This window comes from Engraulis encrasicolus, chromosome 16 (assembly GCF_034702125.1).
Source record: "Engraulis encrasicolus isolate BLACKSEA-1 chromosome 16, IST_EnEncr_1.0, whole genome shotgun sequence".
NCBI lineage: Eukaryota > Metazoa > Chordata > Actinopteri > Clupeiformes > Engraulidae > Engraulis > Engraulis encrasicolus.
In genome coordinates, this window is record NC_085872.1 from 38,090,424 (window position 1) to 38,110,423 (window position 20,000).

The 20,000-nt window shown below is 43.2% G+C and overlaps 1 protein-coding gene across 3 annotated transcripts in view; it reads left to right on the forward strand.

Moving 5' to 3' along the window:
- Positions 1-9,580: 9,580 nt before the first annotated feature.
- The window catches only part of yeats2 (YEATS domain containing 2), a 106,310-nt gene continuing 95,890 nt past the window's right edge, over positions 9,581-20,000 (forward strand). For 2 of the 3 annotated variants that reach the window (XM_063219565.1, XM_063219567.1), the window contains exons 1-7: positions 9,581-9,800; positions 11,133-11,246; positions 11,372-11,469; positions 12,104-12,196; positions 12,960-13,193; positions 15,395-15,525; positions 18,283-18,444. In XM_063219565.1, coding sequence (XP_063075635.1) covers positions 11,147-11,246; positions 11,372-11,469; positions 12,104-12,196; positions 12,960-13,193; positions 15,395-15,525; positions 18,283-18,444 — 818 coding nt within the window. In that variant the 5' untranslated portion in view covers positions 9,581-9,800; positions 11,133-11,146. The remainder of the gene's footprint in view (positions 9,801-11,132; positions 11,247-11,371; positions 11,470-12,103; positions 12,197-12,959; positions 13,194-15,394; positions 15,526-18,282; positions 18,445-20,000) is intronic. The other variant, XM_063219566.1, reaches the window with a different exon arrangement.

Here is a 20,000-nt window from a genome sequence, read left to right on the forward strand (position 1 = left end):
TGTGTGTGTGTGTGTGTGTGCGTGCTAGCGTATGTTAAAGATCTGTTCTCTATGTGGCATGTGTGATGCGATTCACCGTCTTCAGAGGAAATGGAATAAAAACTAATGAAATCGATGGACGTAATGGAAGTAATGAAAATAAAATAAAAATTAAGAAGTAAACCAATTAAACAAATGAATGAAAAGGAATAAAAAGTAAACTGAGCAGTGAATTATAAGAACTGTAATGTGTAGCAGTTATTGTGTATCTGCGTTGAAAAAGTAGTTGAATAAAATAATTAAAAGAAATAAAATTAATGCATGGTATATTTTGGTGAGATAAGAAAAATGGCTAGTTGATCTTCTTTTTGGCTAGTAAGAAAAAATTCTGCTCTCCAAAATTGGCTGGTGGTGAAAAAGGTTGAATTTAGAGCCCTGCAGACAGCCCATAATTTTACCCTCCCCTCTCATCTTCCCATCAATGCCACCACACATGCGTTAGACCGCACATGGATCCCCTCATTACTTCATCCCTGCATTCCCCCAATGTCACCATATGCACATCGTAATTCACTCAACATCTACACATGAAGGCTTAATGTGGAACTTGTAAACATCTTACTGTGGAACTTGTGGAGCGTGTCAACAAGCTTGTAGTGAGATTCTCTGTAATATTTCCGTGTTCTACAGGCATGGGCGTAGGTTTTGGTGGGAATGGCCATGGTGGAGACATATCCATGCCACTTCTAAGATAAAGCAACACACATTACAAATACAAAAATATGATACCGTGACAATTTGCCACATTTATGTCCCCACCATGTTCCACGCCAAATCTATCCCTTTGTGCGCAGGGCACCGTATGAGGGCAATACAAATCTAAAAATTGAAGTTGTGAAATACTGTTATGAAATATTTTCCCACACAGCGTATTTCATTGGTGGATTTCTGTGTCCCACTCTAGCACACACACACACACACGCGCGCGCGCACGCGCACGCGCACGCACACGCACACACACTTGTCTTCTTCATAGTTTGCGGCAAGACAGCCCATATCGTGCCAACACATATTTCCTCACTTCACACACCACAAAGATATTTAGCCACACTTCGATGCTGCCATTCAGGTATTCATGTCAGGTTAGTTTATCTGACCTGAAACCAGACACTCACACTGTACACCTGGTTGACAATTATGCAGTGAATACCAGACTCTTTATGATGAAACATGCCGCAAAACACGACCTGCAATGTACAGTTTTCCATGGAACCTGTCAAGGAAATGGCCATCACTCCACTGCCTGCATACTTTCATGCACCAAGAGGGGTTGTTTGTCTGTGTGGGTGTATGAGGGGGGGGGGGGGGGGGTGCATGCTGTGTGTGGTGTGTGATGCGATACGATCCAGATAGAAAGACCTATATGAAGGAGCCTGCCATGAAACATGACCCGTACTGTTCCATGGCATTTTCCATTGAAACTGTCAAGGAAATGGTCAATGACAATAATCAGCATGCCAGACACAGCATGCTGATAACAACTACCACCGCCACCCCCACCTCATACACCCACACACAGACAAACGACCAATCAGGGGTGAAGCTAAAGGGGGGGCGAGCAGGGCATGTGGCCCTGGGCCCAGGGCACTCTTTTATTGGTGGTGGGGGCTCTATTATGACTTTGGCAGGCCATATGGGGGGCCCTATAAGTGTTTGGCCCTGGGGCCCTGTGTGCAATTGTTCTGCCACTGCAACCACTGATGTTGTCTTCATTCAAACTTCATTGCTTGTGGCACTGGAATTCCTAAGTATGTCGTTTCCAATCTCCTTTTAGCTGGAACTTCACCTACTGAGATGCACGTCATCTCTGTAATGGGTATAATTCTGTTTCATTCCACTACTCCTCCTTATCCTTCCTCATCTTTCACAATCTTGGCATCTTTGTTTCTTTTAGAGACGCCACAGCACTGAACTGGTATGATGGTGATGTCAGACACAGACACTTAAAAAAATGTTGACAGGCTTATTATGAAGTCAAGGGGGCATTTGGAAGCTGATGATGAGGTCCAGGGGGAGTCTGTTCAAAACATGTTGAGAACCACTGATGTGGAGGAACACAAATCTGAAGACTGCAACACACCACACCATTCACCACAATACACATGGTTGGCAATTATATAATGAATGGGCAACCATGGCTTAGTATGGTTAGAGAGTTGATCTTTCCATCTAGGGGTTGCAGGTTCGAATCGCCCCTGACCTCTCCCTACATCTCCTTGAGCAAGGCACCTAACCCCACGTTGCTCCAGGGACTGTAACCAATACCCTGAAAAAAATAATAACTGTAAGTCGCTTTGAATAAATGAAAGCGTCAGCTAAATGCAATGTAATGTAATCTTCCACTCAGATCTACTGCTGCACTTTCACAGAATCAGACCAAGCAGCGAGGACACGGCCTGATGGACCTACCTGATACTCAAGAACACACACACACACACACTGCCACAAAACATGAGCGGCACTCTTCCATGCAATTTTCCATTGAAACTGTCAAGGAAATGGTCAGTGACAATCAGCCTATCAGCATACCATGCAATTATCAGTTACCACCACACACACACACACACACACACACACACACACACACACACACACACACACACACACACACACACACACACACACACACACACACACACACACACACACACACACATTACATCTTTATTTGTGCCCACAATTCAAAATTGAGTTTCCATAGACACAAATTTATCAGTTGCAAAGATACTTAGGCATGAACTAAATAAGTGGCACCACAGTGATCAATAGTCCGTGGGCTAAAAGTCTCAAGGTGTGACTACCAATTATTGATGATATCACACACACACACACGCGTGCGCGCGCAAACACACGCACACGCACACACACACACACATACACACACACACAAACGCACACACACACACACACACACACAAACGCACACACACAGGACTCTTCTGTGGAACAGTAATGCGATTATCTGCTTAGATTCCATTCTGTCATGGGAGAACAAGTTTGGATATGTGATCTGATTGTCCACTTTGAGAATTTTTCTCAGTGAGAAAATCTTTTCTGTATATGGTGCCATGTCATGATTTTAATAATTTACTGTATGAAAGTATATGTTACCCCTGGGGTAAAACACATGAATGGACATATCAAACACTACGATCTCAGATATAATGGATTATTAACTGTCTGGCACAAATGTTATAATGAATAGTGATAATTGTCGCATCCTCTGTGGACTAAAGAGCAAGTGTTTCAAATAACATCTTACTTTTTAGCAAGTCCTCATAACACACTCAACATGTGTGCTAGGTCTACAAGCTGGCGGTTTGATAAACTTGTAAACATCTATGTGGTCTTTGAATATATGTGACATTTCTTATTTCGTTTGTACAGGACAATGTTTAACTCGCTAAAACATGGTGTTATAAATTTGTTGTTACCAGAATGGCGATGATCAAGTCATGGTGCATTACTAAAGGCCCTGTGTTTTGTCATAGTAGAGTAGTACTATGGTAATTAACCTTTCAATGATTATTACAGCGTGCCTCAGATGATTTGGTGTGCATTATAGGGCTAGACAATAAAAAAGTCTTCAGATTATGATGGGATATTTTTAGGGCTGTAGCAATACACTCGACTCTGAATTCGGTTCGTATCACAATTTTTGACCTATGGTTGGATACACCCCACGACTTCTGAAATGTGTCTCATTTGAAGGTTGGATACACCCCACGACTTCTGAAATGTGTCTCATTTGAAGCTTGGATGCACTATTACAATGTATCATATGGTTGTTTTCCGGACTGAATACCTCTGAAAGTGTGTATCACAATACTGCCTCCTTACATCACGATACACTATCGTGACTCTGAGTATCACGATTCCTCGGCTCGATCCAATATCATTACAGCCCTAGATATTTCTGTATCTCCTCCCCTCCTTTTCCCACAGCATATTCCACAGGTGATTATGGGGTCATGCAGACAATTCTAGAAGTGCAAACAAATGAATTTGTGTGCACACACAGACATGCACCAAGAATAAAGGACATGAATGCGATTCCATCGATGTAGAAAGATTGCTTATGAGGAACGAAACATGACCTGCACTGTTCCATGCAATTTTCCACTGAAACTGTCAAGGAAATGGTCATTGACAATGATTAGCCCATCAGCATGCATGCAATTATCAGGCACCCCACTCCAACTCCATACACCCACACACAAACAACCCCAATACACCCACACGCAAATGAACAACCACTCTTCACGCGCACACACACACACGCGCGCACGCACGCACGCACGCGCACACACACACACGCGCGCACGCACGCACGCACGCACGCACGCACGCGCACACACACGCACACGCACACACACACGCACACGCACATGCACACACACACACACACAGAGATAACTCCTCTGTGGAATAATCTGATTATCTGCTTTGTTTCCATTCCGCCATTCTGCAATCTGATTGTCCACTATATGAGAATTTTCTCAGGCATGTTTTACCCCTGGGGTAAAACACATGAATGGACATATCAAACACAACAAAACATTTCCTGTGTCTTGGTAGGTAATGGACAAAAAAAAATAAAACCACCTCTGATATTGGATGTCAAGAGGTAACCTACTGTCTTAGGGTAGATATAATGGCTTGTAAACGGTCTGGCACAAATCGAGCAATCTGCGTTAGTTTTGGCAGACCACGTAGTCAACGCGCCCTTTTGCCTATTGGCTGACGCCGACCCAACCCATACAACTCTCCACTAATCAGCTGCGCTTTGGTTAATCAGCTGCAGCTCGCAATTGGATGCTGACATATGGTGCGCTTTATTTAAACTACCGAATTTGTTTTCCTGTCATTGCTTTTTGCTGCTTGTTTTGCTCCCACCACCTCCCCTGCTCCACCAGACTAATCGTTGTCAAACAATGTCATGTTGTTGTTGTTGCTTGCTCTGTTCTAGGGGGTATTTTGCCTTTCCAGTTAAATGGAAGGCACACCACCTGAGGATGCTGATGTTCCCTGTATTGGCTTCCATGGAGCTCATGGAGAAGCCGGGGAACTTCCTCTGAACAGAGCCATACACCCAAATACAAATGTATGCATTCAGAAATAAAGCTTCTGAAATATATCTCTGTTTCCCGTCTCATTTTTGACTAGAGTGGATCTGACAGAAATGATGAATAGTGCACTTGTTATAATTGTCACATCCTCTGTGGCCTAAAGTGTTTCAAATAATCCTGATAACAAACTCAACATGCGTGCTCGGCTACAAACTGACGGTTTGATAAACTTGTAGCTCTACTGTACGTGGTGGTCTTTATATATTTGTGGTATGTGACCTGCAGTCTTCCGTGCAATTTTCCACTGAAACTAACAAGGAAATGGTCATTGACAATAATTAGCCCATCAGCACGCCATGCAATTATCAGTACAACACCCCCCCCCCACACACACACACACACACAGACATACACACAACCACACACACACGCACAAACACACTCCACATACCCACACACACACAGAGAAATACAACCCCTCTTCCTCCTTATTTTGTCTTCATTCAAACTTGTTTGTTTGTGGCATTGGAACTGCTAATTATGTGTCCCACCTCCATTTAGCTGGAACTACTGAGAGGGGTATGTGAGGGCAGGCATGCCATCTCTGTGATGGGGATTCATTTTCATTCCACTATGCTACTCCTTGGCATTCCTATATCTTTCACAATGTTGGCTTTTTTTCTGCGGTGGACATGTTGGTGGTAAGCTGACATGTTGGCGATGTAAGACACCTACTGCAAAAAGATATGTGCCCAGGTAGAGGAAAAATATTTGAAGACTTCAACACATATCAATCACATGCCTTTAGCTGAATGTAAGAGTGAGCTACATGGTTAATATGTGCAATGATAGGTGTAATGTCTTGTGTATTCTGTAGGTATATGTATGCATAGGTATATGTATGCTACTGGACACCTTAATTTCCATCTATTCTGTACAAATAAATTATATACTCTACTCTACATATATATACTCTACTCCTCTGTCGTCGAACAGTTAAATTCTGAGGATTGAATGAAAAGACGGTAAAATAAGAGAAGACAAAACCCTGACAATTCTAGACTCTATCAGGTAAACGGAAAAAAGGAGGCCAGACTCCTCTGTCGTCGAACAGTTAAAATCTGAAGACTGCGTATGTTTTTCAAGGTTTTATGTTTATTTATGTTTTATTTTATTATTATTTTTACCTTATGTTTTATCTTAATGTTTTAAATGTTTTTTTGACTCTAATTCATTTCCCTGTTTTCCTTTCATTTACATTTAACTTTGTGAAGCACATTGAGTTGCACCTGTGTATGAAATGCGCTATATAAATAAACTTGCCTTGCCTTGCCTTGCCTTACACACCACACAGAAATTAAACCATTTTGGTGATGCCGTCGTGACCATTCACCACAATACACCTGTTTGGCAGTGATGTCATGAATGTCTTGCTTCATCTCCCTTTCAGATCTCCTGCTGGACTTCCACAGAACCCAATCAATCCAAGCAGGAAGGACATGGCAACATGGCCACCCACAACAACCCATCCACCCACGCGCACACACACACACACACACACACACAGACACACACACACACACACACACACACACACACACACACACACACACACACACACACACACACACACACACACACACACACACACACACACACACACACACACACACACACACACACACACACACACATAAGAGCACAAGGATAGGCCTACATAAGAAACACAACATCAAACATCTGACCTGTCTTGGCGCTACACACACACAAAAGATTGCTCATATTTGATTTCAAGTTACCAATGCCTCAGGGTTTGTAAACGGTTTGGCTCAAATTTTATGTACGTAGTTCTCCTTTTTTTCTCCTTTTGTTTTGCTGTCATGCATGCTGCCTTTGTAGCAGAGGTGATATATCTTGTCTGACATTCTGTGCATAAGCACCCATGAAACTAGGCCACTTTTATTTCAAAAATTGTCAACCAACCAATGCGCAGATGTTTTTGCTTAAGTCTTTGCATCTTTCTGTCTGAGATGTAACAGCATTTTTACTTTGTTTTTCGACTTTATTTGACAGGTCAGTGTGAGAGGTGGACAGGAAGCGAATGGGGAGAGAGATGGGGAGGGGTCGGCAAAGGATCCGGGCCGGGAATCGAACCCGGGTCAGCCACATGGTAGGCGAGTGCCCTACCGATTGGCCATGGCAGGGCCGCATTTTTACATTTTTATTGCCAGTTTGGAAAGCCTACTAATGTCAAAGTATGGCAGATGCCATGAGGGGGAAAGGTTAACCCACATAGTGTGCACTCAGTTGTTATACATATTACTATGTAGTGAAGTTGTGAGTGGGTTATGTGCTCTCGGCCCGTTTGATTCCAGTTGTACATGTTATAACATCGTTCCTGCTCTAGGCTAGTTCATATGGGACACGTGCAAAACATGGCAAAACTTGCCATGTCATGAAAGTGATCTCATTTAGTGAATGTAACTCTCAATGCTCAATCCTTCTGTTCTTATCATTGTATAAGTTTCCCTGTAATGGACATTGCAGTAGGGGTCTGGTAGTTAAGATTTTGGACCTATGGGTTTGTCTCCAACATAAACCTACAGTCTGGTATCCATCAACACCAGGTCTGAGTGCGAAAACATTGACACCATGCTTACATTGTTTAATTTTGTTATTGTGTATTTTGTCTTAACTCCATATTTGTATGTGTTTATTTTTCATTTTTTTGTTGCTTGTGAAGCACGTTGGGTTGCCTTTGTGTATGAAATGGGCTACAAATAAATGTGACTTGACTGATAAACAATGACAAACAAGTCAGCTGGGCAGCTTTTTGTGAGTGTTTATTTGCATTGCATTGTACCCCCAAAACATGAGGGCATCTGCCTCAGAGTTGTGAGTGGATGGGATGGACTTTTTATGCGTTTTTTTCCATCTTCACTTAGATAGGACAGTTGACGAGATGACAGTGAGTGGGAGAGAAAGACAGGGTTGGGTAATAACCCAGGCCGGATTCTAACCTGCATATGGTACGCACACATATACGCACATCGTGCGCATGTTAACACTGTGTGTTTAACACGCTGGGCCACATCACCCCAAGGAATGGTCTTTAGAAGGAAGAGGACACAAAAGAATGAGCCACTCTCCAATCCCGTCATACAAGAGCCATACAACCCACCTCTACCACCAACGCACTAAGATCTAAGCATGGTACAATCCAACGGGTTAAATGTAGAACCAGTCTCACTCTGCCACAGTGAGGTCAGCTATAGCTGTGTAGCCAGAATGACCACTGGGCGCTGTTTACTGTATTTGTTTGTTTATTACATGGCCAACCATGCGTGCCATGCAGAACAGGACGAGTTTGGAAACGAGATCCCTAAGGAACTCTTGCTTTTCCATTCGCCCATCTGTACTGTGTTAGAGGCCTGAGTATGTAAACAGAGGGCAGTGTTACAAATACCCAAGGTAGGCCTACATACCAAAGTTTGTAACCAGGAAATCAGAGAAACCAAGTCCTCTTTCTCCCCTCTGAAAACTGAGAAAATTTGAGGGAATCACTTGTATTAACCACCGTGCACTATTTTCTTGAAACGTAAACAAAAGACTTAGGCCTACAATAAAATCATTATTGACATTAAACCATTAACCCCTTAGCGCAGAGCCTATGTTATAACAAATTTGTAATGGCCATGTCTTAATCTGCTACTTAAGGCTCTCAGTACTGTCATTGCAATGTTATTATGATGTAGTTGAGTATTTTGAGCAAATAGTGAATAGGCCCACCGGCGACCCCATCTGCAGTAAGAGGCTATGAACTGGATCTTGTGTTTCCTGAGATTTGCTGTGCTCTTTACATACAACTTTCAGAGTTGAGAGACTGGTGCTCAATCTGTACCATATTCTGTCCATTAAAGCTGTGACCTAGATGCAAATGAGCAGGTCGCTTGGGCAAACCCATCAGATGACCTGAGATGGCCCTTTGTCACTCATGCATGATAGTTGGGTGTCTGTGACTTGTCCATTGTTGCCTTTGATGGTTCCTAAAATGGCCCATACCTGCCTACCACACTTTTTTGTGGGGGGTGTCTTCCACACCCTCTGACCCCTTGTGTGAAGACAGGTGAGTGTGGGCTGGTCATTGCCTACTGAGACCACATCAGGGGACATAACCCTGGCCACATTTGGAGTTAGTGGAGCTGTGTCATCATGGTCACCATGCACAAAGGCAAGTATACTGCCATTTTATTATTTACAACAAAGGGGACAAAAAACTTTCTTTTCCTATAGGCCTACTATTCACAAATGCAATTAATATTAAATTAACGGCTAGATTATTGAGTAGTTGATGGACTTGTTGTATGATGTAGTGTGTAATGTGTAAATAAGAAGCAATATTTTACAGCCAACTGGTTTTACAATTTGCAAAGGTTTGCACCACCTACTGGTATTTTGTGGGATAGCACGGCCTTGCTAACAACAGCTGCATGGCGTTAGCTTGCCTTGGAGTTCTCGCCCTGTCAATGCAGAGCTCCTAGCTCGTGTGGACCGAGGCTCAATACCTTCGGGTTATCCTCGTTCCGCAAAGCTACAAGATATTATAATTAACCAGTAACTTCCCTGTCGCTTCTACACAAACTCTCCCTGGCTTCGCGTCTCTTGTTGCTCTGCGTCGGTTGTGAAAGGCAGGTACGGTGGAAGTGTAGCCTATGTGGTGTACTGCTAACTAGCGGCTACAGCTAGCACAGTTTATGTTTGCTGGTTGTAAACATTGTCTTACATTTACAAAGTGAAGTATTGCATTCAACCGCATAGTTTGCTTCTGCAATAAATGAACGTTTCAGCCTGGCAGATAATTATTTTTGCAAATATGCGTAATAAGTGGTGAAGTGGATAACAACATGATTAGCTTCCTCAGGCCTCGATTTCCCCGTTATAAATTGTTTGTTTATACCGGAATCTATGCATTTGGGACAGAGGCGCTTAGAAATAGCTAACATCGGTTAGCTCGTTTCAGTTTGCGTGCTTAAGTTGGGGCTATTGCTGTCCAAAATCACGTTGTACACTAGCCAGACTGCTAGCACATACACTGCTTCAGGCTGCGTTGTATGTTCAATTGCAAAATATTGTATTGCTTATGGTTGGCCTGTCTGGTTGTCCCATCATATGGTACATAAACAAACTCCAGTCGAATGCAGAACAGCCTCCAATGCTCTGAATTTGATATGCATTTTGGAGCTAGTTAGACACCCTAGCTAAGCAATCAGGATAATTACTACAGAAGATAGGCTATTTCATTCAACTTCTTATCTGAAGAGACAATGTCAAATACACTCACACTGTAGGTTGTGATCTTTATTTTTGCAAGTATGCATTCCACCTATGTACTCTGCCTTCATGCACAAGCTAAATCTCATGCATTTTTTTTTTATTATTGAATGCAGAATGCATACAGTGGATGCATTCCAGTTTTAAGTTTCTCCCTCAGCTCAAGACAAACTTACTGTCATTTGTCATTACGAATTTGTGTTGTTATTCTCTTGAGGACCTGACGCATAGGTAGTTAGAATGTGATAATATGGTATGTGATAGCATGTAAACATTAGTAATAACCTACTTTACCAGAGAGAAGAATGTTTTCATGACAATGTGTGGGTTTGATTTTATGTTGATGGTCTTATCCATTTGCCCCACACAGCCCATTTTAATTTAGGGACTGGTACTTGCTCACAGAAAACAGGCCTACACGGTTTGTGTTAAATAAGGCAAGTCAGTGACTATTTTCCAATTATTTGCATACCTATCACAAATGCCCCTGTCATGCTTCTCTACAAGGGTGTCCAAAAAAAGTGGGTTATATCAAATTAATCAGAAGAAATGAGGCTTTCCTCTTATAGTGACATTCATGACATTTGACCAATCAGCAGTGGCCTGGAGCCTGTCAAACTTTTTTTTTCACTCCGGAGCTGAGATATTTGTCTGCCCTATAAATGGTTAACCCAATGTAAACTTGTGTTGCAGTTGCCAAGTCAAGTATGTCTGGAGTCAAACGCAAAATTGAAGATGTTGACCCAGACTATGAAGAGGTATCCCAAGTTAGGGAGAATAAGAGGAGCAAAGTCGTGGAACAGAATGGTAATGACCCTTAATTATTAACCTTAATGCACATGTTAAAAAGTGTTATGCAGTAAAATTACTTCTCAATGCAATGAATTCTCAATGCTGTGTGTTTTTTTTTCATCCTTGCAAAATTAATCTAGCACGGGAGGCAACGGTGCATAAAATGGAAGCCATAATCAAAGACCAGTTCACCATGGAGATGAAGAATAAAGAGCATGAGATTGAAGTGATCACTCAGGTAGCACCACCAAACCCCTTATTCACCAAGCTTATGTTACTCTGTACATGTGTGTGTGTGTGGGGGGGGGTGGGGGTAGGGGGGGGGGTGTAGATAATGTAAGGCTGATTGTTGTACTCATGTGTGTGCTAATTTTTTTACTGCAATGTAAAATAATGAAAGTGAAAGTGAAAGCCCATTGGGAAACTCCAACTCCCATTGTCATTGTGACACAGCACTCCACAGCACACAAGTGAACACTGCACACTGCACACAACGAAATTGCATTTTATGCCTCACCCGTGCAAGGGGGCAGCCCTCAGTGGCGCCTGCATGGGGAGCAGTGCGGTGGGACGGTACCATGCTCAGGGTACCTCAGTCATGGAGGAGGATGGGGGAGAGCACTGGTTGATTACTCCCCCCACCAACCTGGCGGGTCGGGAGTCGAACCGACAACCTCTGGGATGCAAGTCTGACACCCTAACCGCTCACCCATGACTGCCCTGTGTATTAGGTCTTTGCGTATCTTTTTTGTATTTGTGTATTTATTATGTAAGCTGACATACACCTTAATTTCCTTTGGGATTGATAGAATTACCCTACTATACTCTACTAACATTTGCATTTGTGATGTCTGTGTGTCTTGTTTCCTCAGCGTCTTAATGAAGCTCGGCGGATGATGGACAAGCTGAGGGCCTGCATCGTGGCTAACTATTACGCTAATGCAGGCCAGCCCAAAGCCCCAGAGGTGCGACTGTTTAAGCACTCCCTCACGTCACAAGAATGGCCACATTCACAGTACATTTGCAGTTTTATCTGTCTGCAGCGCCCTAAATTAATTAAGTTTTTTTTTCGTCACCAGCGAAAATGACTATTAGTACATGTTCATCTTACCAGCCAAACACACTCACTAATGGGTCAAGGTGGCGAGTAAGTTGGTCTTTTCTACCAGCCAAACTGAAATTTCACTGGCATTTGGCCGGTTGGCTGGTGTTAATTTAGAGCCCTGTCTGTCAGTAATTGATGTTCAGTTAGGAAACACTGTTTATTCATCTACCTTGTCAGAGAATGGTCCTTGGTACTGTCCCTGTGTGATGTGTTGCTGTAGTTATGCCACAGAAGCATATGTATATCACACAAGCCACTCCAAGCTGATATTTAAGAAATTCAGATGTCTTTGGCCAAGGCTTATTGCATGCATACATCAATTCACTTTAAGCAGTTGATGACTCTCCAATACAACACATTTCCATGAAGTGAGCTAGATGGTGGTGTGTAAGGGTTGCGGTACAGAGGGAAAAATGTGTTAAACATTGCATCAACATTGAATAGTAAGTTCCTGTTTCACATCTTCAATGATCACCTTGGATCTGAATTATTGTGTTTAACCAATCTTGTGTACGTTCATGTTTGTTTGGCTGTGATGGACATTGAGGACTAATATCCAATCAGTTAACTAATCTTGTTTACATTAATCTTTGTTTGTTTGTTTGTTTGTTTTGCTGTGACAGACGACGTCGAGGAGTAGCACCTCGGTGCTGAACCACCCGGCCATAAAGCGTTTCCTGGAGCCGCCATCTCGCTCCTCGTCCCCTCTCAACCAGGGATCGGAGGCCGCGTCGATCGGACCCTCGGACAGCGAGGCCCTGGCGCAACATCCTTCCGGTAGCCACGGCGACCGCGATGGAACGTTGAGGGAGGTGGGCGGCAGCACCGAACGCCGGCCAGGAAGAAACACGGGCAAGGTAGAGTCTGCTTCGGGTTTGGGAGTTTGCTACTGCTGTGCACGGCGGTAATGATGAATTGTGTTGCAGACAGATTGTGTTGCATTGTGTTCATTATTCAGGGGTGCATTTCTGGAAAGCGTAGTTGTTAGCAGTTAGCAACTTCGGTAGTTGCCAATGGGAAATTGCTTTGCAACCAACAAAGTAGCTAACTATGCTTTCCAGAAATGCACCCCAGGTCACACATACACATAGTTTCAGCCAGGATGGCAATGCGTCCGTGAGTAGCTTGATAAGGAGCAGCGATGTTGTGATTATTATGTATGCACAAGCTATGCAAGTTGGGCCCATATGGGAGCTATGAAACTACAATGATGAGCAATACCCTACAAGCTTAATTCAGAGATTTTACATGTGATGTTGGAATGTTGTTATTCTCTTGGCTTGCATCAGGGAAAAAATAACTTGGCAAAAGTTTGAAGTGTTAAAAGAGACGTCTGTAAAGGCCTGTAAAGCCATAATCGACAAGAAATGGCAGTTAAGCAATCTTCCAGCTTTAGCTTAGAGGGGAATCAGACCAGACAGAGAGTGCTGGGCGTCAACAAGCCGCCTCAACATTTTGCTTCAGGTATTGCTATTAAAACCAGTTGAGAAACTAGAGTTGAGATTCTTAAATGTAAGCTTTTATTGTCTGTGGTTGTTGATTCCACCCTCGCTGACGTTTTGCAATGTTCCTCTGGGTGTAACTGTGACTGTCACTCTCGGGGCTTGATCTGTTGGAGCAGTGGTTCTCAACCTTTTTTGACCTGATGTCCCCTTGACCTCATCACGAGCCTCCCAACGCCCCCTTGACCTCACCATAAGCCGGCCAATGCCCCACTTAGTATGAAAAAAATCAAATGAACTAATGCTCCCCCATTAGCAGCCCCCTCAGCTGCCTCGACGCCCCTCAAGGGCTCCCTACCACCCCCTGAGGGGGCTCTAGTGCTCCCGTTGAGAAAGACTACTTGTGTAGTGTCTAGACATTCCATAATATTTTTGATCAGCAATCGTCAACATCGTTTTGTCACACCATTGTATTGCTTTGAAGGGCTTTAGTTTTAATGTAACAATGTAATGTAGTTCACTGTGTGCTGCTGCATATGTGTTCCCATTGACAGGGCCGGATGTCAGTAAGGTGTGTGTGTGTGTGTGTGTGTGTGTGTGTGTGTGTGTGTGTGTGTGTGTGTGTGTGTGTGTGTGTGTGTGTGTGTGTGTGTGTGTGTGTGTGTGTGTGTGTGTGTGTGTGTGTGTGTGTGTGTGTGTGTGTGAGAGAGAGAGAGAGAGAGAGAGAGAGAGAGAGAGAGAGAGAGAGAAACAAATCCTCTGTGACTATTTGCGCTGGCCAAGCAGTCACAAAATATTGGCTTAGGTTTATGCTATTGTTGTTAAGCTTATTTGTAGAAAAACAACTGTTTTCTGTACACAATTAGTAAGGCGTTTCTGATGTGATGGTGACACCTGATGCCGTGAATAACTAGCCAGCATCTTAAAGAGCCTCAAATTCCTTCCACCCACCAACCCAGAGGAAACAAAAGGAAGTAGTAAAAAATAGCTGAAGGCATACTTTCCACACAGTCTGGGTCAGTGTCAATGCGAACCTCTTGATAATAGAGCCCCAAATGACGTGTAGAGTTAGGTACGCAGTCAAGGACTAAAAGACTAAAGCATGTACTGTACAGAGAAACCCCCTGAGGGGTTCAGCAGCAAGAACTGTCACTGTGACAGAGGATGAATGACGTTTTCACAGGTAATGGAAGAATACAGGGCCTGGGTAGGGTTGCCAGATGTGTCTGATTCTCTCCAAAATGAAGTAAATGGGAGCATCGGTGTTGCGGTTCTTCTTTTTTCATTTTATGAACTTAACGTCTTTTGAACCTGCACCCGAAAGCATCTGGATGTGCGTGAGATTGGACTTTGATATGATTCTCTCCAGCCCAAAAAAATGCTCAAAACCCACCTGGAAGCACTAAATCCCGCCTAATTTGGACCAAATTCTATTGATTTCTATGACCATAAATCTGCAGGAAAAACCCGCTCAAATGCCATTTTTACCCATTTTTACCCACAGGCCATCCTAAGCAGCCCAATTGGGCGGGAAATCGCCACACTGGGCCTGGATTGTTTTTGTATTGTGTGTTTTAGAGAGGCAGGGATAATAATAAGTGCTCTCTTGCCCGTAGGACACGTTTGGGGTACCCTCGTCCGCCGCGGTCGCCGCCGCCCCAGAGCCCCATGTCACCCATCACTCGGCTGGGGACGAGGGCTCACGCCTCTACGTCAAGAAGACCATTGTTGTGGGAAACGTCTCCAAGTAGGTGACCTTTCCATCTCTCAACACCTGTGTGTGGAAGTGTGTTTGTTTTAAGATTTAATGACACTTTTAAGGCAGTGACGTACCGTAACAGGAATCTCTCAATTGGCGTAGTTGGTGATAGCTGTGCAGGAAGATACAGTATCTCTTTCTCTCTCTCTCTCTCTCTCTCTCTCTCTCTCTCTCTCTCTCTCTCTCTCTCTCTCTCTCTCTCTCTCTCTCTCTCTCTCTCTCTCAACCCCTCCCCTCCCCCTTTTCTTTTTGAGGCAGTGTGTCACTCGGTCGATCAGATTAAGTTATTACTCATAAATTAATCTTAAAACTGATGATGAAGTATGAAAGGGCTGGTTTGTTTGCAGCAGAGCAAGATCAGTCTTGATTTCTGCCCTGGGCTTTTATGTCAAAGGTACCTTAGTCAGCCTTGTTACCATGTGACACTTTTGTTGTATATGTTGCAGTAGCTTGGAAGTTTTTTAAAGTTTGTGTTTAAATCGGTCGTCATCAGGCTGTGTGCCATGTATAAGCCAATCATAAGCCAGGGATGGCAATCTCAGCAGTTTGTTCGCCCTAAATTGGGTGTCCTCTCTGACCCTGACATAAGCTGTTGTTCCAATGGAGATATTTGGGACAGTGGGATATTTTTAAATGCCTGAAATGCCCTTTCTAAAACTCTGTATACTTATAAACAGAACACCAAAACCAATTCGTTTTCAAACAAAAGCTTCTCTTTTTGCTGTCAGTGTAACCGGCTTCTTACTCTATTAGGCCCATGTCGTTTGTTTACCACTTGGTGCTGGAGTAAACATGTCCAATGATTTGTGTAAGTGGAGTCCCATCATTTAGGTTTCAACATGCCTGGTGTTCTGGTACGCAGCACAGTACAGTTGCATCCAGGACCCCATTCCTCGAAAGCGTCATCGTTAGCTAGTTAGGAACTTACTAGGTTTCCAATGGGAAATTGCATTGAGACCAAGTAAGTTGCTCACAATGTCATCAAGAAACGCACCCGTGATTCCATGTAATTTAATTTTTAACTTAAAATATTTTTTTGTATTTTTAGCTGTCCATAGTTCTACCCGGAATGCTGTATCTTGCCATTTAAGTCACCTCTAATGTTGGTGGATTGGTACTTTTTTTTTTACACCAAGCCAGATAGATTCACAAGCCGGTTGGGTGAAGTATAAACACTTATACCAGAGTTACAAAACTGAATTTATTATACAGAACTGAATGTAAGGTACAGATTTCAAATGGGCAATTGTTGAACGTCTTTGCACAAACGATACGGTATCCAAGTATACAGGTATAATGACACGGTATCCAAGAAATACAGCGTTATTTGTTTACTTTTTTGGTGAACCGTTTTCTCATAGTCTAAAAACAACATTATTTGTTGTTTTGAGCACTCATCCCCTCCCTCCACGTGAGAGAGTGATGAACTAGGTGAAAAGGCACTATGTGTGATTCTGACTTGTCTCGACTGGAGAGCTTGTCTTCCCTTGCGTGGCGAACAAGAACGATCGAGGCAGTGGTTCTTAATCTGGGTTGCAGGCACCCCCTGGGGGTGCGCCAGACATTCCTTGGGAACATTATAACTAGGCCAAATCAAAATCAAATTGAAACACGTTGTGGTCCCCATTTGAAGTCATTAAGATATTGATTAATGTTTCAAGCAAAAAATCATTGTAACAAATCACTTCAATATTTTTTGTGTTGAATTTTGGGTTGGGTATGCGCGGCTTGTCTTGGGCACAGGTAAGGGGGTGTTTTAAGAAAAAAAGCTTAAGAACCACTGATCTAGGCAGTGTTGATCTGGAGTTGAGTGTGGGAGACAGCAATGCCCCCCCCCCCCCTTTTTAGCTGCAGGGTGAACCCACTGTCATGACACGACAACATGTTTTTGTACTATTCCATGCTAGAATAGATACATGTGTTACACGCGGTCACATGGCCTCCACAGTCAGCAGAAAACAAGGAAGATGTCTCAATTATTATATCACTCCATTACTCTACACTGATAGACATATTAAGATGTGGTGTTCTCTCTCTCTCTCTCTCTCTCTCTCTCTCTCTCTCTCTCTCTCTCTCTCTCTCTCTCTCTCTCTCTCTATTCATATCAACTTTTTAAAAGATCTATTTATCATGTTGTCTAACGCAGTAAACGTTGCCATCATTTTACCCCCCATCCTCCCTGCTCCAACCTCAGGGGAATTTACTAAGAAACTTGTTCAGTCGTAAACCAGGCGAAGTTAAGCTTGAGGTACTGGTAAATCATCTAATAGAAGAGTCTGGAGTGGAGTCCTCAATTTCTTAACAAAATTATGCCAGTAGGTATATCTATTAGCACGTTTACCACTTCCTGTAGGTTAACTAAGCCCGGTTTATCACTTAACCCATTGTGTCTTGGACAATTCAGGTTCTTTAGTTTTGAGCTGTTTTATTAAAAAAATGTGGGTAAATTAGAGCTCAATGAACACATTCTAAGGCAAAATGAGGGTCCTAGCTTTTAAATGTAACTCATTTCATGTTTGTATGTGCTTCGGAGGCTGAGATATTTAGGATTTAATAGGCAGAGAGCACCACCCCCCCCCGGTGTCCACTGTAACCAGGTACATAGCCCCGGACAAGAGGGAGGAGAATGACAAACTTTTTAAAAGCTCTATTAAAGATGTTGTCTAACACAGTAAACATTGTGATCATTTGCCCCCTCTATGCTTCCCTCTCCCTAATCCAACCTCTGGTGTCCACTGTAACCAGGTACATAGCCCCGGACAAGAGGGAGGAGAATGACCAGTCCACCCACAAGTGGATGGTCTACGTCAGAGGCTCCAGGAAGGAGCCGACCATTGACCACTTTGTGAGGAAGGTGTGGTTCTTCCTGCACCCCAGCTACCGGCCCAATGACCTCGTGGAAGTCAGGTGTGTAGTGTGTGTGTGTATTGTGTGTGTGTGTGTGTGTGTGTGTGTGTGTGTGTGTGTGTGTGTGGCAGTGTGTGTGTGTGTGTGTGTGTGTGTGTGTGTGTGTGTGTGTGTGTGTGTGTGTGTGTGTGTGTGTGTGTGTGTGTGTGTGTGTGTGTGTGTGTGTGTGGCAGGTGTGTGTGTGTGTGTGTGTGTGTGTGTGTGTGTGTGTGTGTGGCAGGTGTGTGTGTGTGTGTGTTGGGTGTGTGTGTGTGTTGGGGTGTGTGTGTGTGTGTGTGTGTGTGTGTGTGTGTGTGTGTGTGTGTGTGTGTGTGTGGCAGGTGTGTGTGTGTGTGTTGGGGGGGGGTGTGGCAGGTGTGTGTGTGTGTGTGTGTGTGTGTGTGTGTGTGTGTGTGTGTGTGTGTGTGTGTGTGTGTGTGTGTGTGTGTGTGTGTGAGTTGAGTTTGTGTACTATCCAATTAGTTTCTTGTTATTGACTTGTGATCAAGTTCCTGGAAAAGAAAGAGAGTGTAAAAACATCAGCAGGCAGCACCTCTTATGAGTCAACAGGAAATGGGGGAGTTCAGGTCGCTCAGCATTCCCTGGTTGCTTCATTGAACTCCTCGTATTGTTTTCGTGACTGTTTTTCCCCCAGGGACAAACACTAGAGAGAGGCACAGCACATGTTGTGTTGTTGGGGCTGAAACTGGAACACGGCTCCAGCAAGCCCCCTAGTGAGCGCTTGCGGTAGCGCATGTTTTAAGAAAAAAAAACCATGCACATTTATCTGTCTCAAAAATGTTTTGGGTGCAGGACTAGCAAAGTCACATAAAAACTGAAGATGAAGTCAGCACATCAAGCTCCGCATGCGCACGGTTTGCGCACGCATTACTATGTCCCCTGTTAACATCATATACATGGGAGGGATGAGGGATGTGTAAACGTGCTGCTGTTGTGTCCAGTGATTTTGTTTTGGCCTTTATATTTGGAAACTCTAAAATAACACCGACCCACTGGCCAAATGCTGGTGAAAATTCGGTTTGGCTGGTAAAAAAGAAGACTTACTCGCCACTTAGTGAGTGTATGTTTTGGCTGGTGATGAAAAAGTTAATCTACAGCTGTGTTTGGCAGTCAATTATGAAATGATACAAGGTCTAGAAGATATCCTAGGCATTCCTCTTCGTTAAAAAGCTTTTAGTTGAACTGAGCTAGTTCACTGTATAACATGTTTCGACCTGCAATGGCCTTCATCAAGGCTTTGAAAAGTTCATACTTTTAATTTTTGATACTATTTGTTTTTGATACTTGTTTTTGATATTCTAGTACTCTACTCTACTACTCTACTTTACTACAAAAAGATGGTTTGATGGGAGCTCTAATGTAGTCGAAATTTACTTACTTCTTGTTTTATTTGAGTATGCCTTAGTACAACATCTAGAACAGTTTTTGCTTTATTTGTATGATGGAATAGCTAGTAGATAGCTAGTAATTCTGCAGTGAAACACTTGAATTAGATTTTTTTTACAGAGCTCCCTCCCTATTTGGATTCAGGTTAACAAGGTCATTTTTCTTCCTGA